The 24,426-nt window shown below is 52.0% G+C and overlaps 1 protein-coding gene and 1 long non-coding RNA gene across 2 annotated transcripts; one reads left to right on the top strand and one right to left on the bottom strand.

Annotated features, from left to right (window-relative positions):
• Positions 1–5,854: 5,854 nt before the first annotated feature.
• LOC149995183 (myeloid cell surface antigen CD33-like) lies at positions 5,855–24,079 on the top strand. The gene is made up of 6 exons (XM_090260597.1): positions 5,855–5,937; positions 6,003–6,386; positions 17,307–17,588; positions 19,096–19,192; positions 19,467–19,551; positions 23,624–24,079. The coding sequence occupies exons 1-6, from the start codon at positions 5,892–5,894 to the stop codon at positions 23,795–23,797; spliced, it is 1,068 nt and encodes a 355-aa protein (XP_090116723.1). The 5' UTR covers positions 5,855–5,891; the 3' UTR covers positions 23,798–24,079.
• On the bottom strand, positions 14,333–16,370 carry LOC149995184 (uncharacterized). Its single transcript, XR_016507760.1, has 3 exons — positions 16,296–16,370; positions 14,938–15,138; positions 14,333–14,664 (listed from the first exon to the last, which is right to left on the bottom strand). It is a non-coding gene; the product is annotated as an uncharacterized LOC149995184 (long non-coding RNA).
• Positions 24,080–24,426: the final 347 nt, after the last annotated feature.

Below are 24,426 nucleotides of genomic sequence, written 5' to 3' on the forward strand. Positions count from 1 at the left end.
GTGTTAACCAACATCCACCAGAACAAAGGGCAGGCCTTGCTTAAGGCAAAGATAAACCTTTTACTAAAGAAGTTATATGCCTGGGGGTGACTACCCACTATGACCTTCCCAGTTAGGGATTTATGATCAGGTCACTCAGTGAGACAATTTTCCATAGAATCCCTTTTTCATCCACATAAGCTAATGACAACTTCAATCCCATACAAAAACTGTACACCTTTGCCCTAAACATTATGTTTTTTTATTTCATTTTGTTTTTATTAAAGAGAGGGATGGAAATTGTGGTTGCTTCTCATATGCACCCTGATCAGAACTGAACCCACAACCCAGGCACATGCCCCGACCAGGAATCAAACCGACAGCCTTTTGTTTTGTGGGAGGACATACAATCAACTGAGCCACACCAGTCAGGGCAACATTATGTTCTTGATGTCCTATGTGCATCTTTTTATATGGTGCATCCATTAATAAGTTGTTGTTTTAATACTTTGATCTTTTAACTTTTATTTGAAGATTAAAAGTGATCACGACTTTTCAATCAACAACGGGCTGTACAGTTGATGATGGTATACCAGATGGCTAGGCCGCACCGTCTAGGTTTGTTAACTGCACTCTGCAATGTCCACGTAACAAAGAAATCACCTAGTTAGAACAGAACCCACAGGCTGCCTTGACCGAAACAGAATCCACGGGCTGTTCAGTTATGAGGGGCCCCATTGCCCGCCGCCAGAAGCATAACTCTCAATACCAGAGTCTGGTGAAAAGAAAAAGAACTGTTTACTTAAAGGTTATACAGATTTAGATTATTGGTGGATTTCTTCCATTAAGTCTTATTTTGTTTAAAACACCCACAAACACATAGTTCTGCCTCCCCCTGCCAAAGTAAGCTAGTTTTAGAAAAGTCAGAGACACAGTTTTCCCACTTCCCAGACACAGCTCAGTTTTACCAGCAGCTCCCGATCCTTTGAGCCTGATCGGGGAGGTTTTGCCTGTCCTGCGGTGCCCTCCAGCTCTTAATGCAGAACTGGTGAAGTTCCCAGCCTCCTTGTAAACCGCATGGAGTTCTCCTTTCCTTCTCAAAGCCGCATGGATCTCCTCTTCTACCTCCTTTCAAACCACGTGGATCTCTCTCCTCTCCTAAATGGCTGCCGCCTTTTTTTAAATCCATGACCATGGCCTGTGATGCAGGGGGTGTGGTAACCCGTTCTGACCATTCACAGAACCTTGCGCAGGCTCTGTGTGCTCTTTCCTCACCGTTCCATGGTCAAAACGCCTCCCATCTCCTTGGTGCCTTAGAAGAACCAAAGCCGTTTGCCTAACTAAGACAGTAGCTACCAGCCATACATATGCAAAGGCATCTTGAAAACCATCCCTTTCCCCCATCCTCCAACCTCAGGCTCTGGGGAATTTTGGGGACCCCACTCTGTAACATAGTGACATGTCTCTCAGAACCTATGAAGCAGTGCCTGACTGTATTTAACATCCTGTCCTTTCCCCTTGAAGAACTCTCTTAAGCATTTCTTGAGAAACATTACGCTAAGTGGAATGAGCCAGGCCCGGAAGAACGAATGCTTCGTGATTCCACTTACATGAAGTACCTAAAAGCACTCAAACTCATAGAACTGAGTGGTGGCTTCCAGAGTCTGCAGAGAGGGAAAACAGTGAGTTGCTCTTCAATAGGTATGAAGTCTCAGTTATGCAAGGTGAATAAATTCTAGAGATCTGTGCAACGCAGTGCCTGAAGTTAACGATGCTGTATCGTGCACTTAACGTTTTTGTGAAGAAGATAGATCTCATAGTAAATCTTCTTAAAACAAACACCCCCCCCAAAAAAACCATGAGGCACAGGGAAGCACTGAGAGGTAATAGATATATTTCTTACCTTGATGATGGTCATGGTTTAAACAGATGTATGTATATGTCCAAACACAGAAAACTGCATGCATTAAATAGCTGCTAATTTTCATATATCAATTATACCGCAATAAATCTATTTTCTAAAAATAGAGATACATCTGTGAACCTCATTATCACTCCTACGATGGAAAACAGATCATTACTACAGACCCCGTGGGTGATCATAAAGCTCAAGGGATTTATTGCAGGTAAAGTATTTAGAACAGTAATTAATTGACACTAAACACTCACACTAACTTGCTTCAAGCAATTAACTGGACCATTTCCCACTAATTACAGACGTCCCAGATGACCTTTCACCTGATTGCAATAGCTGGTTGAAGAGGACCAGAACTAGAAGAGTCATTACTGCCATCTAGTGGTCGGAACCTGACTTTCTGCCTCTGCCGATTCCCACGGTGGGGTGCGGGGTGGAGGTGGGGGGCGATCCAGGACATAATCCTTTCGCTGAGCTGAGGTTTCAGAGGAGGCTCTGCTTTGGTTGGCCCGGCCTTGGATGGGAGGCTGTTACAAAGTCGCATGTCAGGAACCTATGGGGAGGCGGAGGCGGAGAGAAGCCAGCATGACGAGAGTCTGGGTGCCTGGTAAAGAAAGCTGATAGCAAAGGGGAGGGTTTGGGCAGGCAGCCAGGAGACAGGGTGCCGGCCTTGCCCTCCCAGGCTCGTGTGGCACATCTGCTGCCCCTTCTGGGTGTCGTGTCCCCTCTGCACAATGAAGAAGTGAGCAAATCTCCCAAGAGCCCAGTTGTGATAGACAGCGGGTCTGGGGTTCCTCTTCTGTGCACCCCGAAACCATCTCACCTTCCTGCCAGGACTTCCCCTTGGCTTTACAGCTCTTGATTCCTTGAAAGAGGGAACCCAGACATCAGACAAAAACCGTAAAAGGGCTCGACATGCCCTGTTCCCAAGCCGCAGCCGACCCTGCCGTGTGCGGGGGTGAACTGGAAGGAAGGGCGGGGGGCTGAGGCCCCAGGCTGAGCACCCAGAGTCCAAGCGACAAGTGATGATCTCTCGCGGTGGCCGGAACAAACCCACACCTGCCTGTGGTTACTGGTTCCAGAACAGGGACACACCTGGTAAGGATGCGCCCTAGCGGCCACAACCCGCCTAGGTCAAATTCTGCAGGGCTGAGACTCCAGGACCATCCGCCCCCTTGGGGACCCTGGGAAATAAACCTGGGCTTTGAGCATCATCAACACTTGGATGAAGGAGGTGGGACACATGTCCTTCAACTGGGAAGAAGAAACAATATAATTACATGTTTGCTTTTTCTGCACGTGACTGGTATGGAACGGCCTACGATAAGGACAAGGACAGATGGCATGTGGGGACCCCATGGGACCTGAAGGCTATAGACTGAATTGGGTCCCCCCCCCCAAAAAATCATATGTTAAAGCCTTAACTCCCAACATGATTATTTCAGAATAACTGAGATTAAAGGAGTTCATGAGCGTGGCCCCCTAAGATCGATGGCCTTATAAGAAAAGAAAAGAGAAAGCAGTCTCCCCTTTCACTTCCCACATGCAAAAAAAAGAAAAAGCCACGTGAGGACACGGAGAAGGCGGCCATCTGCAAGCCAGGAGGCCGGCTCACACCAGGAACCAAATCTGCTGAGACCTCAAACTTGGACTTCCCAGCCGTTCACACCGAGAGCTGCCAGTCCTTGGGATGTTGTGACGAAATCCTGAGCTGACTGAGCTCCCTGCAAGGCTGTAGAATCAGACAGACAGACAAGTCTGTCCAAGGCTCCTGCGGGCAATGGGAGACCCCGGCCACTGCAGAGCGCCTCCCTCCCCGGGGGCCGTGACTTGTTTGCGCTGCTGCTGAGGGCAGGGCTCAGGGGGACCTGCGTGGTGCAGGCTCCTCCTCCTCGGCCCTGACCGCATGTGACTCGCACGCTGCTGTCAATCAATTTGTTCAACATTACCTGCCACAAGCTCAGCCTTCACCGTGGCCCCTGGTAGGAATCCTCCCTCCCCGATGGGGTGACTAGGAGGTGATCAAAACGCCCCAGGGGCCGCGTCCTGAGCCCCTGCCAGCCCTCAGTGTCCAGGGCTCGGAGCTGTGCTGGGTAGGGGCTGCAGACAGACGGGAGCTCACATTCTGAGCGTGGCACCTGCTGGCGCCGAGGTGTCCCTGCGTCTTGGTGCAAAGCGAGGGGAGGCGGGTGGTGTCTCGACCGCCCCTGCCCGGGAGGTTGTGAGAGGGGGTGGGGAAGGGGTGGGAGCACGTCCAGGCCAGTGGTGACCCCAGCTCAGCTGGGATGAAGCCCAGCAGCTCTACCTTATTCTCAGGTTCAGCCTCAGGAATGCCAGGAACCGGGACCCTCTCTGCCCCGCTGTTGCCAGGACAGGGGTGTGCAGCGGGCGTATCCTAGGGATCCCGGGCCTAGAGGTGAGGGGCCTTGATGAAGGGCCTGGGGCTTGTTCAGCATGGGGCACAGGGGTTCTGGGGATGAGAGACCCGGGGAAGAGGGATGTGCGCAAGCGCAGGACTGAGGCAGCAGCAGCTGAAGTTCCCCTCCTGTGCAGCCTCTGCTGATCCTCCGCTGTAGCCCAGCCAGCGGTCAGTGTCTGTGTGTCTACCCCCAGCCCCAGCCCCGGCACAATGAAAGCCCAGGGAACAGACAGGCCAGAGACCCGATGGCACAGAGGGCGGGGCAGGCGTCCACACCTGGGTGGGTGGGGCAGGGTGGCCTGCAGCTGGGTGACAGGGCAGGAGAAAGGGAAGCGAGAAATGAGGTCAGACCTGGGAGCCACTGAGGGCGTCATGACCTGCCAAGTGTCCCCTGAGCAAGGAGAAAGCAGAACGCTCTTCCCCTACTGGGATTCCACCCCCGCGCTGTCCTGGCCCCCCAGCAGGGACTCTTCCTTCCTGCCCCCTGAGAGTCCAGGCCATGTCCAGTCTGCTCTCTCGTGCCCAAGAGCCACCAGCTCATGGAGCCTCCTGTCCTGGCCCAGCCATGTTTCACCATCATGATGTCTACCAGCAGGTCTTGTCTTGTAGGTTGTCTGTCTCTCCCCTGGATGGGGACCATCTCAGGGCACAGATGGGGTCTGCTGGGTTTCCTCCACCTCCAGCCCCCACACAGGGCACAGGCTCACTCTGTAGTTGTTGAATGAATGAACAAATGGCTGAGTGAATGAATGAATGAGTGAATGAATGAACAAATGGGTGATTGAATGAATGAATGAGTGAGTGAGTGAATGAATGAGTGAATGAATGAATGAGTGAATGAATGAATGAGTGAATGAATGAACAAGTGGGTGAGTGCATGAATGAATGGGTGAAGGAGTGAGTGCATGAATGAATGGCTGCCTCCTACACTTTGCCTAAGACCGTTACTTTCATTTTAGATGCTGCACAGCCACCCAGAGCCTCCCACCTGCCGGCCTGCCCGCCTGCCTCTGGGGCCTAGACCAGGGTTTCTTGACCTTGGCACTGCTGACCTTTGGCCATGTTGGGAAACTGTGCGGTGCATGGCAGGATGTATAGAAATGTCTCTAACTTCCCATTACACCCTCCTCCCTTGCTGTGACAATCAAATGTGTCCAGACATAGCCAAACGTCCCCTGAGTGGTCAGGGCAGGTGCCCCCGGTCAGAACCACGTGTCCAGGCAACATTGCGACCGCCCCCCCGTGCAGCCTGAGGGCACTAACAGCACCTCAGAGGTGGGGGTGGGTGGGGGGGAGACCTCGGACACCCACCCGTTGTTTGTCAAGCCTCGGGTCTGCAGAGGCCCCAGTGCCCCCCTCAGAGGTCAAGGTGGGCCTCAGCCACCCAGAATCTGGCGGCCAGGACCCACATCCCCGGGGTCCTTGGGCTGCCAGGTGTCTGCCTGCCCTGAGCTTCCTCCTCTGTGGACGGGGAGGTTCCAAGTTCCTCTTTGAGCTTCTGTGACACTCCCTCCCTACAGCGCCCCCCGCCCACTGCCTTCCTTCTCTTTTCACCCACGGAGCCCAGAGAACCCCCAGATGCCGCTGCTGCCGCCGCCACTGCTGCTGGCCCTGCTGTGGGCAGGTGAGTGCCCCAGGGGAGGGGTGGCAGTAGGGCGGGGGCTGTGGCTGACCCTTGTTTCCCCACAGGGTCCCTGGCTCAGCCTGGAGGGTACAGGGTGACAGTACAGAACCCCGTGACGGTGCAGGAGGGCCTGTGTGTCTTAGTGCCCTGTGACATCAACTACCGCTACCTCTACTGGGTGGACTCTACCACAGCTCATGGCTACTGGTACCGGGAAGGGGCCCGGCCAGGCCAGGATGCTCCAGTGGCCACGAACAACCGAAGCAGTAAAGTGCAGGAGGAGACCAGGGGCAGGTTCCACCTCCTTGGGGACCCCCGGAACTACAACTGCTCCCTGGATATCAGAGACGCCAGGAGGACAGATGAGGGATTCTACTTTTTTCAGCTGGAGGGAAGACATGCTATGTTATATCCTTATGCATGGCACATGCTCTCCGTGAGTGTGATCGGTAAGGACCAGGCTCCAGGAGAGGCCACAGGGGAAGGTCACAGTGGCCCGGGGCAGGACTGAGATGGGCCCATTCAAGGAGGGGGCTGGCAGTACAGCATGTTGGGGCTCAGAGGGAGGAACTGGACCAAAGCCTGAGGCTTCTCTCAGGGCCACAGCTGGGACCATCCCTCTGCATCCACTGTCCCCCTTCTCCTCACCAGGCCTGACCCACACACCTGACATCCTCATCCCGGGGACCCTGGAGTCTGGCCGCCCCACAAACGTGACCTGCTCCGTGCCCTGGGCCTGTGAGCGGGGCACGCCCCCCCTCTTCTCCTGGACGCCAGCTGCCCTCACCTCCCTGGGCTCCAGGACGCACCATTTATCCTCCGTGCTCACCCTCACCCCACGGCCCCAGGACCATGGAACCAACCTCACCTGTCAGGTGCATTTCCCTGCAGCTGGTGTGACTGTGGGGACAACCGTCCGGCTCAACGTCACCTGTGAGTGCTGGGCCAGGGCAGCGGGGCCCCTGAGGGCGTGCGGGCAGGAGAGCCTGGCTGTGTGCTTGGTGCTTGTGTCCTGGGACCGACCGGGAGCACCGGGCCCTGTTTATCCTGCATCGCTGTTGCTTCGGGCGTGGGGGGATGCCCACTCGTGTCTCACTCCATCTGACCCCACTGAAGAGGGAACTCCTCTCTTCCTGTCCTAGCCGCCCCATGGGACCCAGCAAGAGGTGACTGCCCAGGAGACAGCACAGGTGAGAAGGAGCCCGTCATGGGCTCAGGGGGCGGGGCACCCTCCAAATCAGGGCAGGGCCGGCCACTGCCCTTTCCAGGCCTCTCCCTGGTGAGCAGACACCCCCTTGGAGGTGAACCTGTGTCCATCCACTTCCCCCTCCCCCACGGCCACTGTGAGCCACTGTCCCCATGGGCCCCTCGGTCCCCAAGGAGCCTCCAGCCCCTGTCAGCTGCACCAGGAGCACAGGGCACTGTCCCCACGCAGAGCTGCCTCTCGGGGCCCTGATCCGCCATCTCCTGACGAGTCTCCTGGCTCCTGTTTTACATTTCCTCCAATCGTTTCATTTCTTATTTTTTAATTTTTTAATTGAGTTTATTGGGGTGATATTAGTTAATGAAATTATATAGGCTCAGGTGTTAATTCTATAATACATCTTCTGTATATAGTATTTAACGACATTCCATTGAATGGCTGTATCCCGTTCAGTCCATCCACTGATCAGTAGATGTGCATCTGGGTTCTTCCACTTTTTGGCTATTAGAATATCGCCGTGAATATTGGTCATGCTTTTTTATTGGAACATATGTTTTCTTGGGCATATACCTGGGAGTGGAACTGCTGGGTCAAATGGTAGCTTCTCTGTGAGAATTTGTGAAGAAATTCCATTGCGTTTCACACTGGCAGCACAAAAGCAAAGTATAAGCCTTCCCATTTCTCCACACATTTACCAACATTGTTATTTCCCTTTAAAAAAATTATAGGTTACTAGTGGGTATAAAGGGTTATTTCACCGTGGCTTTGATTTGCATTTCTGTAATAATAATAATGAAGCCATTTATTTTCTCATGGAATTACTGTTCATTTATACTCATCTTTGAAGAAATTGTTTTCAAATCCTTTGCCCATTTGGAAAATACTTTATTTATCTACTTTTAGATAGAGGGGAATGGAGTGAGAAAGAGAGGAAGAGCTACATCAATATGTGTTTGCCTCTTGTGCACCTACAACTGGGGACCCGGCCTGCAACCCAGGCATGTGGCCTGACTGGGAATCGAACTTGTGACCTTTCAGTTCACAGGCCAGCACTCCATCCACTGAGCCACACCAGCCAGGGCCCTTTGCCCAATTTTAATTGGGTTTTTTGACTTTTTGTTAATGAGTTGTCAGAATGTTTTTTATTTAAGATTTATTTTCAAAATTAAGGGAGGAGGAGAGAGAGACATCATTTTGTTGTTACACATATTTATGCATCATTGGTTGCTTTTTCTATGTACCCTCACCAGGGGTCGAACCCACAACCTTGGCACATGGGGACAACACTCTAACCACCTGAGCTACCAGCCAGGGGTGTAAGAGTTCTGTATATGTGATGGATGTAAGACTTATCAGGTCTACAATGAGCAAATGTTTCTCCCATTAAATGGGTTGGCTTTTCACTTTCTCCAGATGTTACTTAATGAACAGAATACCTTATTTTGATGAATTCCAACATAGGCATTTTATTTTCTGTGCAACTGCTGGGGGTCAGGGTGGGGTCAGGCGTGAGGGCAGAGATGGTCTGCATCTAGTGGTGCAGGAAGGCCTGGGGGATGACCTCCAGGGTCCTAGTGGGAGCAGAAGGACACAGGGTTGTGGTCCAGCAGGTGACTCCCTCCCCGCCCCTCCTTCCAGCAGGGAAACCAGAGCCCGGGGTGAAGGTGGTGCCGGTGGCCATCGGGGCAGCAGCTCTCAAGACCCTGCTCCTCCTGCTTTGCCTCATCGTCCTCCTGTGAGCTCTGTCCCAGGGGAAAGGGAGGTGAGGGGCGGGCAGGGGCATGTGTTTGAGTCCAGAACCGGAGCCAGGGATCCTGACAGGTCAGGGGCAGGGCAAGCAGGAGGGGAAGGGGTGGTGCGTGAGGACGCCACATAGATGACCATCGTGGGTGTCCCAGCTGGGAGGTACCTGCTGTGCTCAAAATTATCTGTGGGGCCACACCCACCCTCTCCCACGTCACTCTCCCCTCCAGTTCCTGGACAGGGAGCAGGGGGTTGGGTCTGGTGACCACAGCACCCTGAACTCACCGGACTGAAAGGCCATGGTCTCGCTTCTCAGAGTCAGGTACCACAGGAGGAAGGTGACCAGGCCCAAAAGGGGCATGAAAGATGCAAACACTGTCTTGGGTTGATGGCTCAGGTGAGTGATGCAGGCGGCTCACCACCCAACATCCCACTCACACCTCCTCCAGGAGGGCCCCTGGGATTGCTCCGCTCAGCCTGATTAAAGTTGAGCTGCCATATTTCACCCCAAACCCACCTCTTTGCAGGGTCTCTGGCACACAATGCCACAGTGGCCCTTTCTTCCTTCTTTGTGATTCACTAAATGACTAAGTCTTGTCCATCCTTCCTTCCCATCACAGCTCCTCTTGGTGCCCGTCTGCTCCCCATCCTGACCCTGGTCATTCCTGTGGCCTCTTTCCCTCCCTGGGTCTCCAAACCCAACAACGTTCTGCCTCCACCTCTGTCCTCCGCACAGGCCTCCCAACCGTGTTTGCAGACACCCATCACCTACCTCCTGCACGAAAGGAACAGAGACAGTCCCTCTTCGTGTCCAGGGTCGAGGTACAAACACCACAGGCTGCATTCGAGTGCCTGCTGGACTCCCCACCGGACTCCATGCTCTTCCTGAATCTCACACCATCTCCACACCCACACGGGCCAGGGCTTCGTGGCTCTGAGGCTCTGCACGTGCAGTGCCTTCCGCTGAAACGCCCTTCCCTTCGATTCCTACATCTCCAGGTGCTGATCAGCTTCGGGCTCAGTTAACAGTCAATGAGGGATGTGTGTGGGGAGGGGTGGGACTGCTCCTTGTGGTTTCAGGAATCGTAACCCCGGCCGTGAGCCTGACCTGCCCCCCACCCCCCCACCCCACTTGTCTTTAAGTCTCAACAGAAGGCTGCATGGGAGTCATAACCGAAAGCCACTCAGAGGGTTTCCATGGGAACTGGATATAAAGAATGCTTATCATGCTTTAGAGCTTGCTCTGCTTTTCTTATCTCTCAGTTACCTATAAACAATCTCTAGCAAGGAATGTATGGAACCTTGCACCTAATGCCAGTGTGGCGTCAGGATGTTTAATAGACCCTGACACAGAGTGGTCACTGTGTCCTCTATATTGATATCTGTAATCTGTAACTGTCAACTGTAATCCAGGTGCCTAAAAGCTATTGATGATTTATGAATTTTGACCTTGTATCTCCCATGCGTACCCTCCTCAATAAAAAGCATGAGGGACGGAGGTCTTGCGCTTTCTCCACTAGAGGGAACAACCGCCGGCCTTACCCCCCCCCCCCCAGACAAAGTACAGTGTCCTGGATAAGTTTGTCCCGCCGTGGTCGTGAAACCTCTGCTGGGCAGAGTAGTTTCCAACTGAGCTGGGGCATTGAAGGCAGCTCCGCCTCGTGTGTGCGTGTGTGTGTGTGTGCGCGCGCACGTGCGTGCGTGTCAATATTACATCATTTGAACAAAATTATATGTAGTCATTTATTTATAGTGTCTTTAGCAAGTATGATGGAACACCTGCTGTGTGCCAGCGTTTTTGTAGGTCCTGAGGACACAAACGTGGACCCGGCATCGAAAATCTCTGTCACCCAGAAGCTGTCATTCTGGACGCAAGAGGGTAGAATTTAAACACCTAAATAAGGATATTACAGCGCTGAGCAACAGGAAAGATGGGGTGTGTATCAGCGGCACAGAGAGGGGTTTTCACGGGGGTCAATCATCCTGAGAAGCCACTTGCTGTCCCGCTGGGAACGTCAGCCAGGGAGCTGGTGGGCACATCTGGGGATCAGAGGACCGGTCCAGAATGCAGATGTGGGTGCGTGAGGTCAGCGTACGTGGTGGCCGCAGTGAGGAAAGAAGGGCTCTGACGGCGCCTACACAAGAGAAGACAAGGAAACACGTGTCCCTGGAGGACCAGACAGCCGTGGCTTCCATGGTCAGTGGGCAAGGGGTGCAGATGTGACGGGAGCAAGCGGAGGAGAAACTGGAGGAGAGGATGCGGGAAGGGAGGGTCCAGACCGTCCTTCCAAGAACGAGGCTGCCAAGAGGAGCAGAGGATTGGGTCCCGCGAAGCAGGTCTCCTCTCTGTTCCTTCCCTGCGTTTCCCCAGAGGCGCCCCATGAATTCTCGCTTCTGTTGCTTTCCTGGGGCCCTTGTAACAAATGACCACACACTCGGTGTGTTTTCTGAAAAAGTTTTATTCTCTTAGTTCTTGGGGACAGAAATTCGTGTAGGAAGTGAAATCTCTTTACCCTCTGCCCTTCTAAGGTCTTGACAGCGGCCCCTGAAACAGAAAGATTAGGTGTCACGTCTGGGGTACCATGTCAGAACCCCCTCATGTGAAGTTAGTTCCGGCGTGTACAAATCGGGTTGTTGGTTGGGACGCACGCCCTCAGAGGTTGCGGGGTGAGCCTCCTCTGTGATTTCTGGGGGCCATGCGTGCCGGCTGCCCTGGGTTGGTCTGGGTCACTGCAATCTGCCTCCTGCCCACACTGCCTCATCCTGCCCTGTGTGCAGAAAGCCACCTGATGTGTCTGTCCCGGGGGACACGCGTGACTTCATTCAGGTACCAACCCTAATACACTAGGATCATCTCCAGGTCAAGATCCTTCCCTCAGTCCCATCTGCAAAGGTCCTCCTTCCTCAAAAGGTAACACGTGCAGGGACCAGGCTATGTGTGGGTGGCCCATATTCAGTCCTCTGCCCTGCCCACATGACCTGGGGCACTCCAGGAATGTCCCCACCTGGCCTCCAGACCTAGTTTGCTCTGCCCGTCCATGTCCCGATACATTAGAGGCTCACCTCATGAGTGGCACATGTTTTTGGGAACAGGAGCTTGCTGTTCTAAAAAGGCTGCTATTAGAAGAGTTCAAGGAAAAGTTACAGACTTGGAGAAAAATATCTGCAGCTGTGGACTTGATAAATGACTTGTATCCAGAATATACCCGGGAGTCTGAAGCAAACCGATACACAAAAAATAAACCCAGCTGTCAAAAATAAAGTCACTCTACCACAACAAAAGGAACAACCCTACTTAAAATGTGCTCAGTTATTAGAATAGCTATTTCTATAAAGACATACAGATGGTCAATAAATACATAAAACTATGCTCAATATGAGGAAGTTGACATACATTTAAATTAAAACACACAAGGAGGTTCCATCATGTTTCTGTAAGTTGCCTATTATCAAAAAAGTAAAAAAAATAAAATAAAAATAAAAGAACCCAGCGAAGGACATATGTTGGAGTGGATATAGAGAAAATAGAACTCGTTTGCTTTGCTCTATATTACAAAACTTGCACCTGCTTGGGAACACAGAATCGCAGTTCCTCAAAGCACTGAAAATAGAATCACCGGAAGATCCAGTAATTTCACTTCTGGGTATTTATTTACCCACGGAATTGAAAGCAGGGCCTTCAAGAGACGTTTAGACAGTGCCGTTCATCGCAGCGACGTCACAACAGCTGGAAATGAAAGCAACCCAAGGAAGGGCCCACCCACTAAGAACAGGGAGACACCACGGGGTGCACATATGCAGGGGAGTGTTCTTCAGCCTCAGAAACGAAGGAAATTCTGACCTGTGCTACCACCGCAGTGGAAGTCACTGAGGTAAATGCAACAAGCCAGTCACAGAAGGACAAACGTTGTATGATTCCAGTCACACGGAGTACCTAGAGGAGCAAGTTCACAGACAGCAGAAGTAGAAGGATGGCTGGCAGCTTCTGGGCAGATGGAGAGCTAGCTGTTCATGGGCACAGAGTGTCAGTTTGGGGAAGATGACGGAAGTTCTGGAGACCGGTGGTGAGGTTGGGCTCACAGCCACGTGAATGTACGTCACGCCACTAGTCCGGGAACTGTTTTGTTAAGCCCGCGTTCCCATAAGTTTTAAAAGCAGCCAAAGGTTTAATCAGCCATTTCACCGAATAAGAAAAATAACGGTAACTAAGCACATGCAAACATGCTTAATATCACTTGTTATTAGAAATTACTTATCGGAGACTCAGTTTCTTAGACATCAAATCAAGGTATAAATCTCTATGTATCAGCAAGACTGAAGGACCCTCTACGTAGATACTACTGTGTTGGAAAGGTTTTACCAACACGTGGTGACCAAGGCTTTGTGTCTCCAGGGTCAAGAATGTGCGAAACCCTCCACAGACTCAGACATAAACCCCTGTGACCTGAAGCTAACATTTAATTTTAGCTGCATGTTCCACTCGTGTTTTCTAGCCATATTATAGTTTTGAGACACATTTAAGGGTGAGAAGCAGATTTTTCAACAATTCTCACATATTTTCATTTTATGTAGAAATTAGATTCCTCCTAGTCTCACTGAGGATCTGAAGTGACTTACAATTTCATGGCACTTCTAAGGTAACATTTTTAAAGAAATCCTCACCAGAGGACATGTTTTTCATTGTTTTTTGAGAAAGAGGAGGGGAGAGAGAGAGAAATTTTGGTGTGAAAGTGAACCATCAATTGGTTGCCTCCTGCACATGCTCAGACTGGGGATCCTACGTGTTTAGACCCGGGATGACAAGTGCCTGCTCCCAGACCTGGGATTGAACCCACAACCTAGTATGTGCCCTGACTGGGAACCGAACCTGCAACCTTTCAGTTACAAGATGACGCTCCGACCAACTCAGCCTCACCTGCCAGGCTAAGGTAACAATTTTTAAGGCAGAGCTGAAATCGCCTAGGATAATAGATGTAATTGTCCCAGGAAGCTAGAATAACACTGTTCCTGAAATTAAGTGCTAAATCTATCCCTGAGATTCCGGGCGCTCAATGCAACAAGGGAAATGTGAAAACTTTTAAGCAATGTTATTGCTGTTCAGTTACAGCTGTCCCTGTTTTTCCCCGTGGCTCTCCCCGGCCCGGCCTCCCGACCCCACAGTCAATCCCCGCCTTGTTGTCGATGTCCGTGGGCCATTATACGTGTTCCTTGAGTAGACCCTCCCCCTTCTTTCCCCTGTTATCCCCCATCCCTTCTGATCACTGTCCATGTGTTCTGTATTTCCATATCCCTGGTCTTATTTTGTTCATCTGTTTGTTTTGTTCAGTAGGTCCCTCTTATACATGAGATCGTATGGAATGTGTCCTTGGCCGCCTGGCTTATCTCACCGAGCACAATGCTCTCCGGTCCCATCCACGCTGTCGTGGAAGGCGGAAGTTCCATCTTTCTTTCCCTACATACTGTTCCATCGTGGAAATGTACCACCGTTTTTTGATCCACTCATCCACTGATGGGCTCTTAGGCTGTTTCCAGCTCTTGGCTATTGCACTGCTATTTACATCGGGCTGTATAATTTCTATTGAATTGGTGTTCTGGGATTCTTAGGGTACATTCCCAGCAGTGGAATTGCTGGGTCAAGAAGTAGTTCCATTTATAATTTTTGAGTAAACTCCATACCCTTTTCCGTGGTGGCCGCACCAGTCTGCATTCCCACCAGCCGTGCACGAGGGTCCCCTTTGGTCCACATCCTCGCCAGCACTTGTTTGTTTGAAATCGCTTGTCTGAGAAAAGGAAGTAGGCAGTTTACTTGAAAAGCAAATATCATCTCACTTCTAAAGCAGAGATAAAATACTCCACAGGGAAAGCCCCTTGCATAACATGAGAGTATTGTGCTCAGTGAAATAAGCCAGGGGGTGAAGACAAATCCCATACGACCTCACCGATAAGTGGAACCTACTGAACAAAACAAACAAATGGGCAAAATGAAACCAGTGACATGGGAGTGAGGAACACACCGGCAGGGGTCAGAGGGCATGTGACTCATGTGTACCTACCACGTTGTCCTTGGCTGCTTGGAGAACTGGAAGCAGAGCGCTGACGTGACGGGAACTACTCGTGTGGGATGAGGAACTGAAGCCGTCCCTCCAGCTCACACACAGTGAGTGACGGGCGTCACGAATGGAGCTTCCTCTGCACTGGCTTGTAGGACAGTGCTCTCCCTTTGCTTTACGTGAAGATGCTGTGTGGTTTTTATTCTCAAGATGCCATTGAAGTATAACGAATCAGCATATTAGATTTTTTTAAAATCCCACACTTGTAGTTTTAGAAAATGCCCAGTACACTAGCAGGACATCTGGTCAACTCACCAGTGACCACAGCTCTAAAGCCGGCCTTCCTGTGTTTGGGAGGTAGGGGTGTCCTTGGTGGGGACACATCAGGGACATAGACCAGGTTCACGTGTCCCTTCTTGCCTTGTCTTCAGCCAACCAACACTTAGTTGCTCACTGAGTATTTGTGAATGAATGAGTGAGTGAATGAGTGAGTGAATAAGTGAGTGAATGACTAAGTGAGTAAATGAATGAATGAGGGAATGAGCGAGTGAATGAATTAATAAGTGAGTGAATGACTGACTGACTAAATGAGTGAGTGAGTGAATGAGGGAATGAGTGAGTGAATAAGTGAGTGAATGACTGACTGACTGAATGAGTGAGGGAATGAGTGAATGAATGAATTAATAAGTGAGTGAATGACTGACTGAGTGAATGAGTGAGTGAGTGAATGAGGGATGAGTGAGTGAATAAGTGAGTGATTGACTGAATGAGTGAGTGAATGAGGGAATGAATTAATTAATAAGTGAGTGAATTAATGAATGACTGAGTGAGTGAATGAATGAGTGAATAAGTGAGTGAATGAGTGAATAAGTGAGTGAATAAGTGAGTAAATGAATGAATGAGGGAATGAATGCGTGAGTGAGTGAATGAGTGAGCAAATGAATGAATGACGGAATGAGTGAGTGAGTGAATGAATGAATTAATAAGTGAGTGAATGACTGAGTGAGTGAGTGAATGAATGAGTGAATAAGTGAGTAAATGAATGAATGAGGGAATGAATGCATGAGTGAATGAGTGAGTGAGTGAGTGAATGAGTGAGTGAGTGAGTGAGTGAGTGAATGAATGAGTGAGTGAGTGAATGAGTGAGCGAATGAATGAATGACTGAATGAGTGAGTGAGTGAATGAATGAATGCTTCCTTCACTTCACAGGGACCCCCTTCTTTCCTTCTGTCCCGGACTCACACATGAACATCACAATCCTACACCTTGGGGACTGAGCACAATCCCAGAAGAGACTGTGGCCCTCTGATCATGCAGGAGTTGACCAGCCCCTCTAATGGGGGGACCTCAGGAGACTTACGTGCCCCATTCTCAGGGGTCCTCAGAGGTCCTGGTCCTGCTCCGGTGCTGCAGGGGAGCCCCCGAGTTGAGGCAGGACTAGGGGTTGGCTCCCTGTCTGCTCTCCTCTGTGTTGGTGGCCTGCATCTCTGGGCTGCGGGGTGTCCACCCACTCTGTGCAAAGAGGAACGTGCTTTGGCTCCGAGGTTCCTCTTTTGTAAACGGCCAAGACCTCACATTCCTCCCGGCTTCCGTGGTATCACCACGGCCCCCTCCCACTGCCTTCGTTTTTTGTTTTGTTTTTCACCCGCAGGAGCCAGACACCCTCCTTGTCAGAGATGCTGCAGCTCCTTCTGCCCCTGCTGTGGACAGGTGAGCGCCCCAGGGAGGGTGTGGGTGGGGCGGGAGCTGCAGCTGACCCTCCCTTCCCTGCAGGGTGTCCGGCTCAAAGTGTCAGAGACCAGATGAGAGGGCAGGAGACCATGACGATGCAGGAGACCATGACGGTGCAGGAGGGCCTGTGCGTCTTTGTGCGCTGCTCCTTCTCAGCCACGTTCAGCTGGAACTCTGTTACCACTTATGGCTACTGGTTCCGGGATGGGGTCGATGAATTGCAGGGTCGTCCCGTGGCCACAAACAACGAACTTCGTAAAGTGGAGGAGGAGACCCAGGGTCGATTCCTGCTCCTTGGGGATCCCGAGACCAAGAACTGCTCCCTGGACATCAGAGACGCACGGAGAAGAGACACGGGGAGATACTTCTTCAGAGTGGAGAGAGGCCGTTCTCTGTCATATTCTTACAAACAGAACAAGCTTACCATGCGGGTGACAGGTAAGGAATAGACTTCATGAGAAGCCACAGGGGAAGGTCACAGTGGCTTGGGGCAGGGCTGGGATGGGCCCATTCAAGGAGGGGGCTGGGGGTACAGCATGTTGGGGCTCAGAGGAAGGGACTGGACCAAAGCCTGAGGCTTCTCTCAGGGCCACAGCTGGGACCGTCCCTTCGCATCCCCTGTCCCCCTTCTCCTCACCAGCCCTGACCCACACACCTGACATCCTCATCCCGGGGACCCTGGAGCCCGGCCGCCCCACAAACGTGACCTGCTCTGTGCCCTGGGCCTGTGAGCGGGGCACGCCCCCCCTCTTCTCCTGGACGCCAGCTGCCCTCACCTCCCTGGGCCCCGGGACGCACCATTTATCCTCCGTGCTCACCCTCACCCCACGGCCCCAGGACCACGGCACCAACCTCACCTGTCAGGTGCATTTCCCTGCAGCTGGTGTGACTGTGGGGACAACCGTCCGGCTCAACGTCACCTGTGAGTGCTGGGCCAGGGCAGCGGGGCCCCTGAGGGCGTGCGGGCAGGAGAGCCTGGCTGTGTGCTTGGTGCTTCCATCCTGGAGGCCTGGCTGAGTAGGGCACTGACCGGGAGCACCGGGCCCTGTTTGTCCTGCCTTGCTGTTGCTTCAGAGGTGGGGGGATGCCCACACGTGTCTCACCCCATCGCACCCTCTCTTCCTGTGCTAGGCTCCCCTAATAACCCAGCAATAGGTGTCTGCCCAGGAGATAGCACAGGTAGGACGGAGCCTCCTGTCTACGTGACGTTGACGGAAGAGGGGTCTCTGCCCGGCTGATTCAGAGCTGGGCTTCCAGAGTTCAGCAGGGGGCGGGGGCACAGTTAGATGTGAGAACCCTTCCGGCCTCTTGCCTGGTACCCTCGATGTCCTTTATGCTGTCCCGCTGGGTTGACCTGCAGCCTCCTCCCTATCCATCCTCAATGATGCTCTTTATCTTGCTCCAGTCACACGTGCTCGGAGCATTTGTTTGAGGAGACTTGAGAGTTTAGAGCAGTTACAGGTCCACAGTGAGGCTGAGCAGAAGGAAGTGATTTTCCCGAAACCTGCCACACCTGTTCTCGCAAGCACACCCACCACTCGAGGGGACATTTGCGCAAACGATGAACCTACGTGGCCACGTCACCATTGCCGACAATCCATAATCTACATCGGGGCTCACTCTTGGTGGTGCTCACCCTGTGGGCTTGGACATTGTATAATGATGTGTTTCCCTTTATAATATGATGCAGAGTCTTTTCCCTGCTAAACAAATCCGGGCTGTTTTTTGCCTGTCAGCCCCTTGGCCCTGACCTTGGCCATCTTTGGAGCCCAGTGCCCCCCTCCCCCATTCCCATGAGTGATGGCATCTGGTCCCCACCCTTACAGGACAGTGACCTTGTTAGGACTCTCAGCAGTCCCATCAGACAGGTGATGGCCAGAGACACTTCCCTGGCCCCAGGCGTCGGGCTCCTGGGAGGCCAGCCAGCCAGAACCAGGAGAGCCTTCTGGGGCTCTCTGGAAAATCTAAGGACCTCCCTTTTTTTACCCCTTTCTGGAGGCACAAAACACCACCTGGACCCTGAGTGATAGAGCAAGCAGGGGCCAGGAGACAAGATTGAGAATCCTTCCCAGGAAGGCAGGAGAGACCAGTCTTCCAGCATCCCACAGCACTCTGTGTGTGTCTCTGTTGGGAATGCCCACGGGACCCCGCGGCCCGAGGAACTGTGCATCCAGAGCTGCGTCTGTTTCGGAGACACCCTAGATGGAGAGGAAGCTGGGTCCTAGAAGAGATGACCTTTGCTGCACAGGAGCGTGGGGATTGGGTAGGAAGTGTCTGTAGACCATGTCCTTCATCCCATGGTTCTGGAGAACCTAAGTGCTGAGCCCTGGATGGCAGCCAAGGGGCACCCCTCTCTTCATGCTTGAGAGGAAGGGACACGTGCCTGCTCGTTAAGATTGACATTCACCCCAAGTCTCTCTTGTGTGCAGGGGAACGAGAGACCAGGTCAGGAGTGGTTCTGGGGGCCGTGGGGGGAGCCGGTGTCACCGCACTGCTGGCCGTGTGCCTCTGCGTCATCTACTCCGTGTGAGCTGCAGAGGGTGTGGGCCAGAGGTGCAGAATAGGGGCCTGAAGGGGGTGGGAGGGCCTGGAGCAAGGGTGGGGGTGCAGCGGTGAGAACCCAGTCAGTAGTCGCTGGTCTGTTCCCAGCTCTGGCCCCAGATGTCCGAGAGCGGGTGGACCTGGTTACCAAGTCTTGCTATGAAGGCTCTTGGTCTTGCCCTACCCTTGACCTGCCCTGGTCACTCACTCCAGCCTCAGAGGAGGGACCCTGTGTCAAAGACCCCATGTCTCCCAACAGAGTGAAGAAGACCCGCAGGAAGAAAGCAGCCGGGACAGCAGGAGACGCAGACCACACCCACACTGCCATGGTGCCAGCATCCATGGTGAGTGACGTAGGCATCGGGCACGCAGCCTGCCCCCCCTTTTCCTGGGTGGCCCATTGTCATGCTCCATTTGGAGTGTCCAGAAATGAGCTCTTCACCTCCCTACTTTTTCCGAAAACGTAGGTTTTATTACTATTCCGGTATGTCGAGCCAACACATGGGGAGACTATTGCCACAGTGTGCTGCTCACAGTTCCCAAGAGGAGAGGAATCACCACATGACAAGGCCACGCGGGGCAGCCCCAGGGTCGGTCAGGATGCAGAGAGTGGGGTGAAGGGAAAACGTGGGCATAGCCTTGATGGAGCTCTCCCTAGGGAAGGAGAGGTGAGGCAGGGGAAGCAGGCTTAGGACTGGCTAGTTGGAATAACTTCGGTGGACACTAGGTTGTAGGGGCTGCCTCTTGTTGCCTGGTACTTGGTCCGAGTGTGATTAGGGCAGGAGGGGAATGGTCTGCAGTGCAAGAACTCCATAAAGAGGGTGACTGGAGGTGTGCACTTTGGGGTGGACTGGCTGGTTTGCAATATGGAAGTCATGTTTGCAGACAAGTCCTTCCCTCTCTCTAACAATTGGCTAATCCGGGCAAAGACAGTTTCCTTATGTTGGGAAAGCCCCTGATGTCAAAACACAAGAAGCATGTGGTTAATACACCCTCCCCCCACCCAAACAAACTTCTACTGTGTTCCCACCTCCCCCCTGGTCTTCTTGTCCCTGACACCCAATCAGACACCTGTCTCTGTCCTGCCCAATCTTCTATCAGCTCTTCCCGCACCAAGATGCTGCAAAGCAAAGCATGTCTGTGCTTCTTCTGAGCACAGCTTAGTCAACCATTCCCTTCGAGCTGGGCTCCCCCCTTAGTGCTGATCTTGCGGCACCACCCCCATCTCTCCTCCCCAGCACATTAGCATCACCTCCGCGCAATAGCACCACCTCATCACACCCAAGTCTGAAATGCACTGGGTTCCCCTGGCTGGTGTGCCTCAGTGGATTGGGCGCCAGCTTGCAAACCAAAGGGTCACCGGTTCGATTCCCAGTCAGGGCACATGCCTGCGTTGCAGGGCAGTTAGCAGCGTCTGAGAGACAACCACACATTAATGTTTGTCTCCCTGTCTTTCTCCCTTCCTTCCCCTCTCTCTAAGAGTAAACAAATAAAATCTTTTAAAAAGTAAAATTCACTGGGCTGCCGTTCACCCAGACAACTGGTCTGGCATTTGAGGCAGGAAAACCAGAGGCACCATCAACACTTCAGGCCTCCCCCACTTACGCATTGAACCCTGACTAATGGGGACGCCACTGTGAGGTCTGTGAGCCTGTGATCAGCAATCACCCACGTGTTTCTCTTTTCCTTCAGCAAATAGCTCCTTCTTGTCAATTGTCCTGGGCGCCTGGGTAATATCTGTAGTTCTACAAATTATGTTACAAATAATAGAAAATGCCCCTCCTGAAAACTCTCTCCTAGACTTGCTGATGGCCGTCTTCTCGCTGTGTCCTCTCATGACCTAGTCTGTGTGTCCACACATTCCTGGTGTCTCTTCTTATAAAGATTTAAGCCATTTGGGGTCCTGCCCTAAGGACCACATTTAAAATTAAGTACCTCTTTAAAGGCCCTAAGTCCAAGTACAGTCCCATGGGGAGTTAGAGCTTCAACACATGAACTTGGGGGCACAGTTCAGTCCAGAAGACAGATGTAGTCAGGGAAACAATGATTTGCTGTGAAGCGGTTGGGTTCTGGATACGTTTTGAAGGTGGAGTCAGCAAGATGTGCCAAGGGAATGACAAAGTACGCTGCGGGTGAGAGCAAAGAGGGCTCACTGTCTCTACCTCACAGAGGCTGCAGGTGACAGACACGACTCCAGAGACGCCATAGAGGTCCCCAGATTGTCACGGATATTCATGGATGTCGTAGATGTCCGTAAATGTCCATAGACGGCAAGGATGACTCCAGGTTGCCCTGAACCCCTTAAAGGATGGAAGTACCCATTCCTGAAATTGCCGGCTGTCCAGGAGGGGTCTCTTTCTGAGAGGTGAACCTTGGTTTCAGTGACGATAAGTCTGACATGCCTCTGAGATGTTTGCGTGAAGGGCACAAACAGATGGTCAGAGCCTGGAGCTCAGGAGCAGGGCCTAGGTGGGAAGTGCAGAGATTTGGGGGGCTTCCACATCAAGGGCTGGTAGGGGCTGCAGCCACAAGGGTCTGCAGGCAGAGCTCTGAGACCCTCCCGTCCTGAGCATCAGGGAGATGGGGTAGGAACAGAGAGAAGACCACTGAAGAAAAATAAATGACCAGGAGAGTGTTGGGTTGGGTCCTGGTAGCCAAAAGGGGGTGCAATGTCAAAGAGGGAGTGCTTCCTTTTTAGTTTCAAACATTAGTAAGAGTGGTGAGATTAAGTTCCAAGAAACGGCCATTAAATTTAGCTACGTGGTATCAGAGCTGATCCAGACAAAAGCGGGCCTGGTGGTCTGGTGGCACCAGTTGCCTGACTGGAGCAAGTACAAGAGAGACCAGAGGAAGGGAAATGAAAAGCCTCTTTTGAGAAATGTTGCAGGAACTCAAGAGCCAAGAAATGAGTCTGAGGCATAAAATGGTCGTGCTCCTCAATCTCTTGGAGTTTCCTGGGTGATAGGAGTGTCTTTTTTTCCTAATGAGGCAACTCTTGGTGGATTCCTGGGTGGGGGCTGGTCACCAAAAAGACCAAACCATAATTAGAAGCTTAGAAGCTGCGGCCCCATCCTCCGTTCTCCAGAGAGGGGCGAGGGGCTGGAAATGGAATTAGGGATTAGTCCAACAGGAGGAAACCTCCATAAAATTTCCAGCTTTGGGGCTCAGGGAGCTTCCAAGTCAGCAAATATGCAGAGGATGGTGCACTCGGTGAGAACATGGGAGCTCCTTGCCCTTCCCTCACAGCTCGCCCTAAGCATTTCTTCACCTGGGTGCTCATCTGTGTCCTTTATCATATCCTCCTAGAAAAAGCTGGTACCACCCTGGCCAGGTAGCTCAGTTTGTTGGAGTCTTGTCCCGTACACCAAAAGTTTAGAGGTTCGATTCCCGGTCAGGGCACATACAGGAGGCAACTGATTCTCTCTCTTCTCTCTCTCTCTCTCTCTCTCTCTCTCTCTCTCTCTCTCTCTCTCTCTCTCTTCCTTACTCTATAAAATAAATAAACATATCCTCGGGTGAGGATTTTTTTTAAAAGCTGGTACATAGTAAGTAAACTGTTTTCCTGAATTCTGTGTGTCACACCAGCAAATTCATTGTGGTTGTGGGAACCTCTGATTTATAACCAGTTGGTCAGAAGTATGGACTTGCGATTGACTTCTGATGTGGCAGTGTGTGTGTGTGTGTGTGTGTGTGTGTGTGTGGTGGGGTGGAGATTTTGTGGGACTGAGCCCTTACCCTGTGGGTCTGACCCTCCCTTCAAGTAGACCGTGTCAGAAATGAGTTCAATTGTAGGACACCCAGCTGGTGTCAGAGTATTGCTTGGTGTCAGAGCAAAGGAGAGACACACAGAAAGGGAAGTTGATTTTCATAAACTACTTCCTGTGTGTCCCGTGCCTGGCACACAGAAGACCTCTGAGAGCCCAGGCATTGGGTTCAGGAGCCGTAGATGTGCGACCTTGAGAAGTCCCCGACGTCTCAGAGACTTCGTTTCTTTCTTTGCAAAATAAGAGTATTTTTCCACATGGGTCTGGGTGAGTGTTCAGTAGGATTAGAAGCAACCAATAATTGTTGGGTAACTGAATAAAGGAGACCGTAGAAATATTTAGTAGTCCTGGCCAGGTGGCTCACTTGGTCAGAGCATTGTCCCGTACACCAGAAGTTTGCGCATTTGATCCCTGGTCAGGGCACATATGTAAGTTACCAGTTCGATCCTCAGTCGGGCCATGTATGGAAGGCAACAGATCAATGTTCTGTCTCACATTGATGTCTGTCTATCTGCTTCTCTCTATCATCAATAACAAGAATTTAATTAAAGAATGGAGGAATGAACAAAGGTCCTGTCACAATCAAATTCACTTCAGGGACCCCTCCCTCTGCCACTGTCCTGCTCTGATCCCATTCTTGCTCTCCACCCAGGGTCACCAGGAAAAGCCCACGTTAGACAGACCTACAGAGCCCACAAGCTCTTTGGGAGCCAGCCCGACCTTGGGCTCAGAGCCAGAGCTGTATTACGCCTCCATCAGCTTCCAGGACCTGCATCCTCCTCAGAAGAGAACCCACACAGCGTACTCGGAGATAAGGACCAAGTAGGAAGCCGACATGTCCACGTGGGAAGGCTGATTCTTGGAGACTTCACATCCCCCCCAGCAGTGGGTTTACCAAGGACTGTATGTGAGTGTCCTGCTGTGTTGAAAGTGTCTTAGGCGTTGCAATCAGAGAGACCGGAGATGAAGTTCATGCTTTTTCCTTCACTAAGACGACGAGCCACTGTATCTCTCCATGTCTCCGTTGCCTGCTTTGTGTTTGGGTGTAAGAATTTCTACCTCACCAGGTTGCTATGAGGATGAAATAAAAGTACATACTCAAAACGCCCAGCAGAAATCCTGGTCCACTGTGAGTTAGTGACTTTTCCCTCGGACGCTGGGTGTGTGTCCTGTCCCACCTCAGCAGCATGGCAGCCTCCCTCCCTACCCAAATTCCTCCCATGGGTTTCTTCCCATCATCTCTCTCCACCCTTGAATCGCCCCTTCCCATATCCTGCCTGCCTGCCTGCTGCTAGTCCAGCTACGGGCACAATCTATCGGCAGCCATCCGTCTCGAGAGACGATGGTGTAGCTTCTTAAGAGTCTATCTGCACCGCCGAGAATGGCTGTGCAGTCCGACTCGGGACTGACACGGTATCTGTCTCCTCCCGTGTTGAATCGACATCTTGCGATGAC

The sequence above is a fragment of the Furipterus horrens genome, unplaced genomic scaffold, assembly GCF_987537825.1.
Source record: "Furipterus horrens unplaced genomic scaffold, mFurHor1.1.pri manual_scaffold_13, whole genome shotgun sequence".
NCBI classification, from domain to species: domain Eukaryota; kingdom Metazoa; phylum Chordata; class Mammalia; order Chiroptera; family Furipteridae; genus Furipterus; species Furipterus horrens.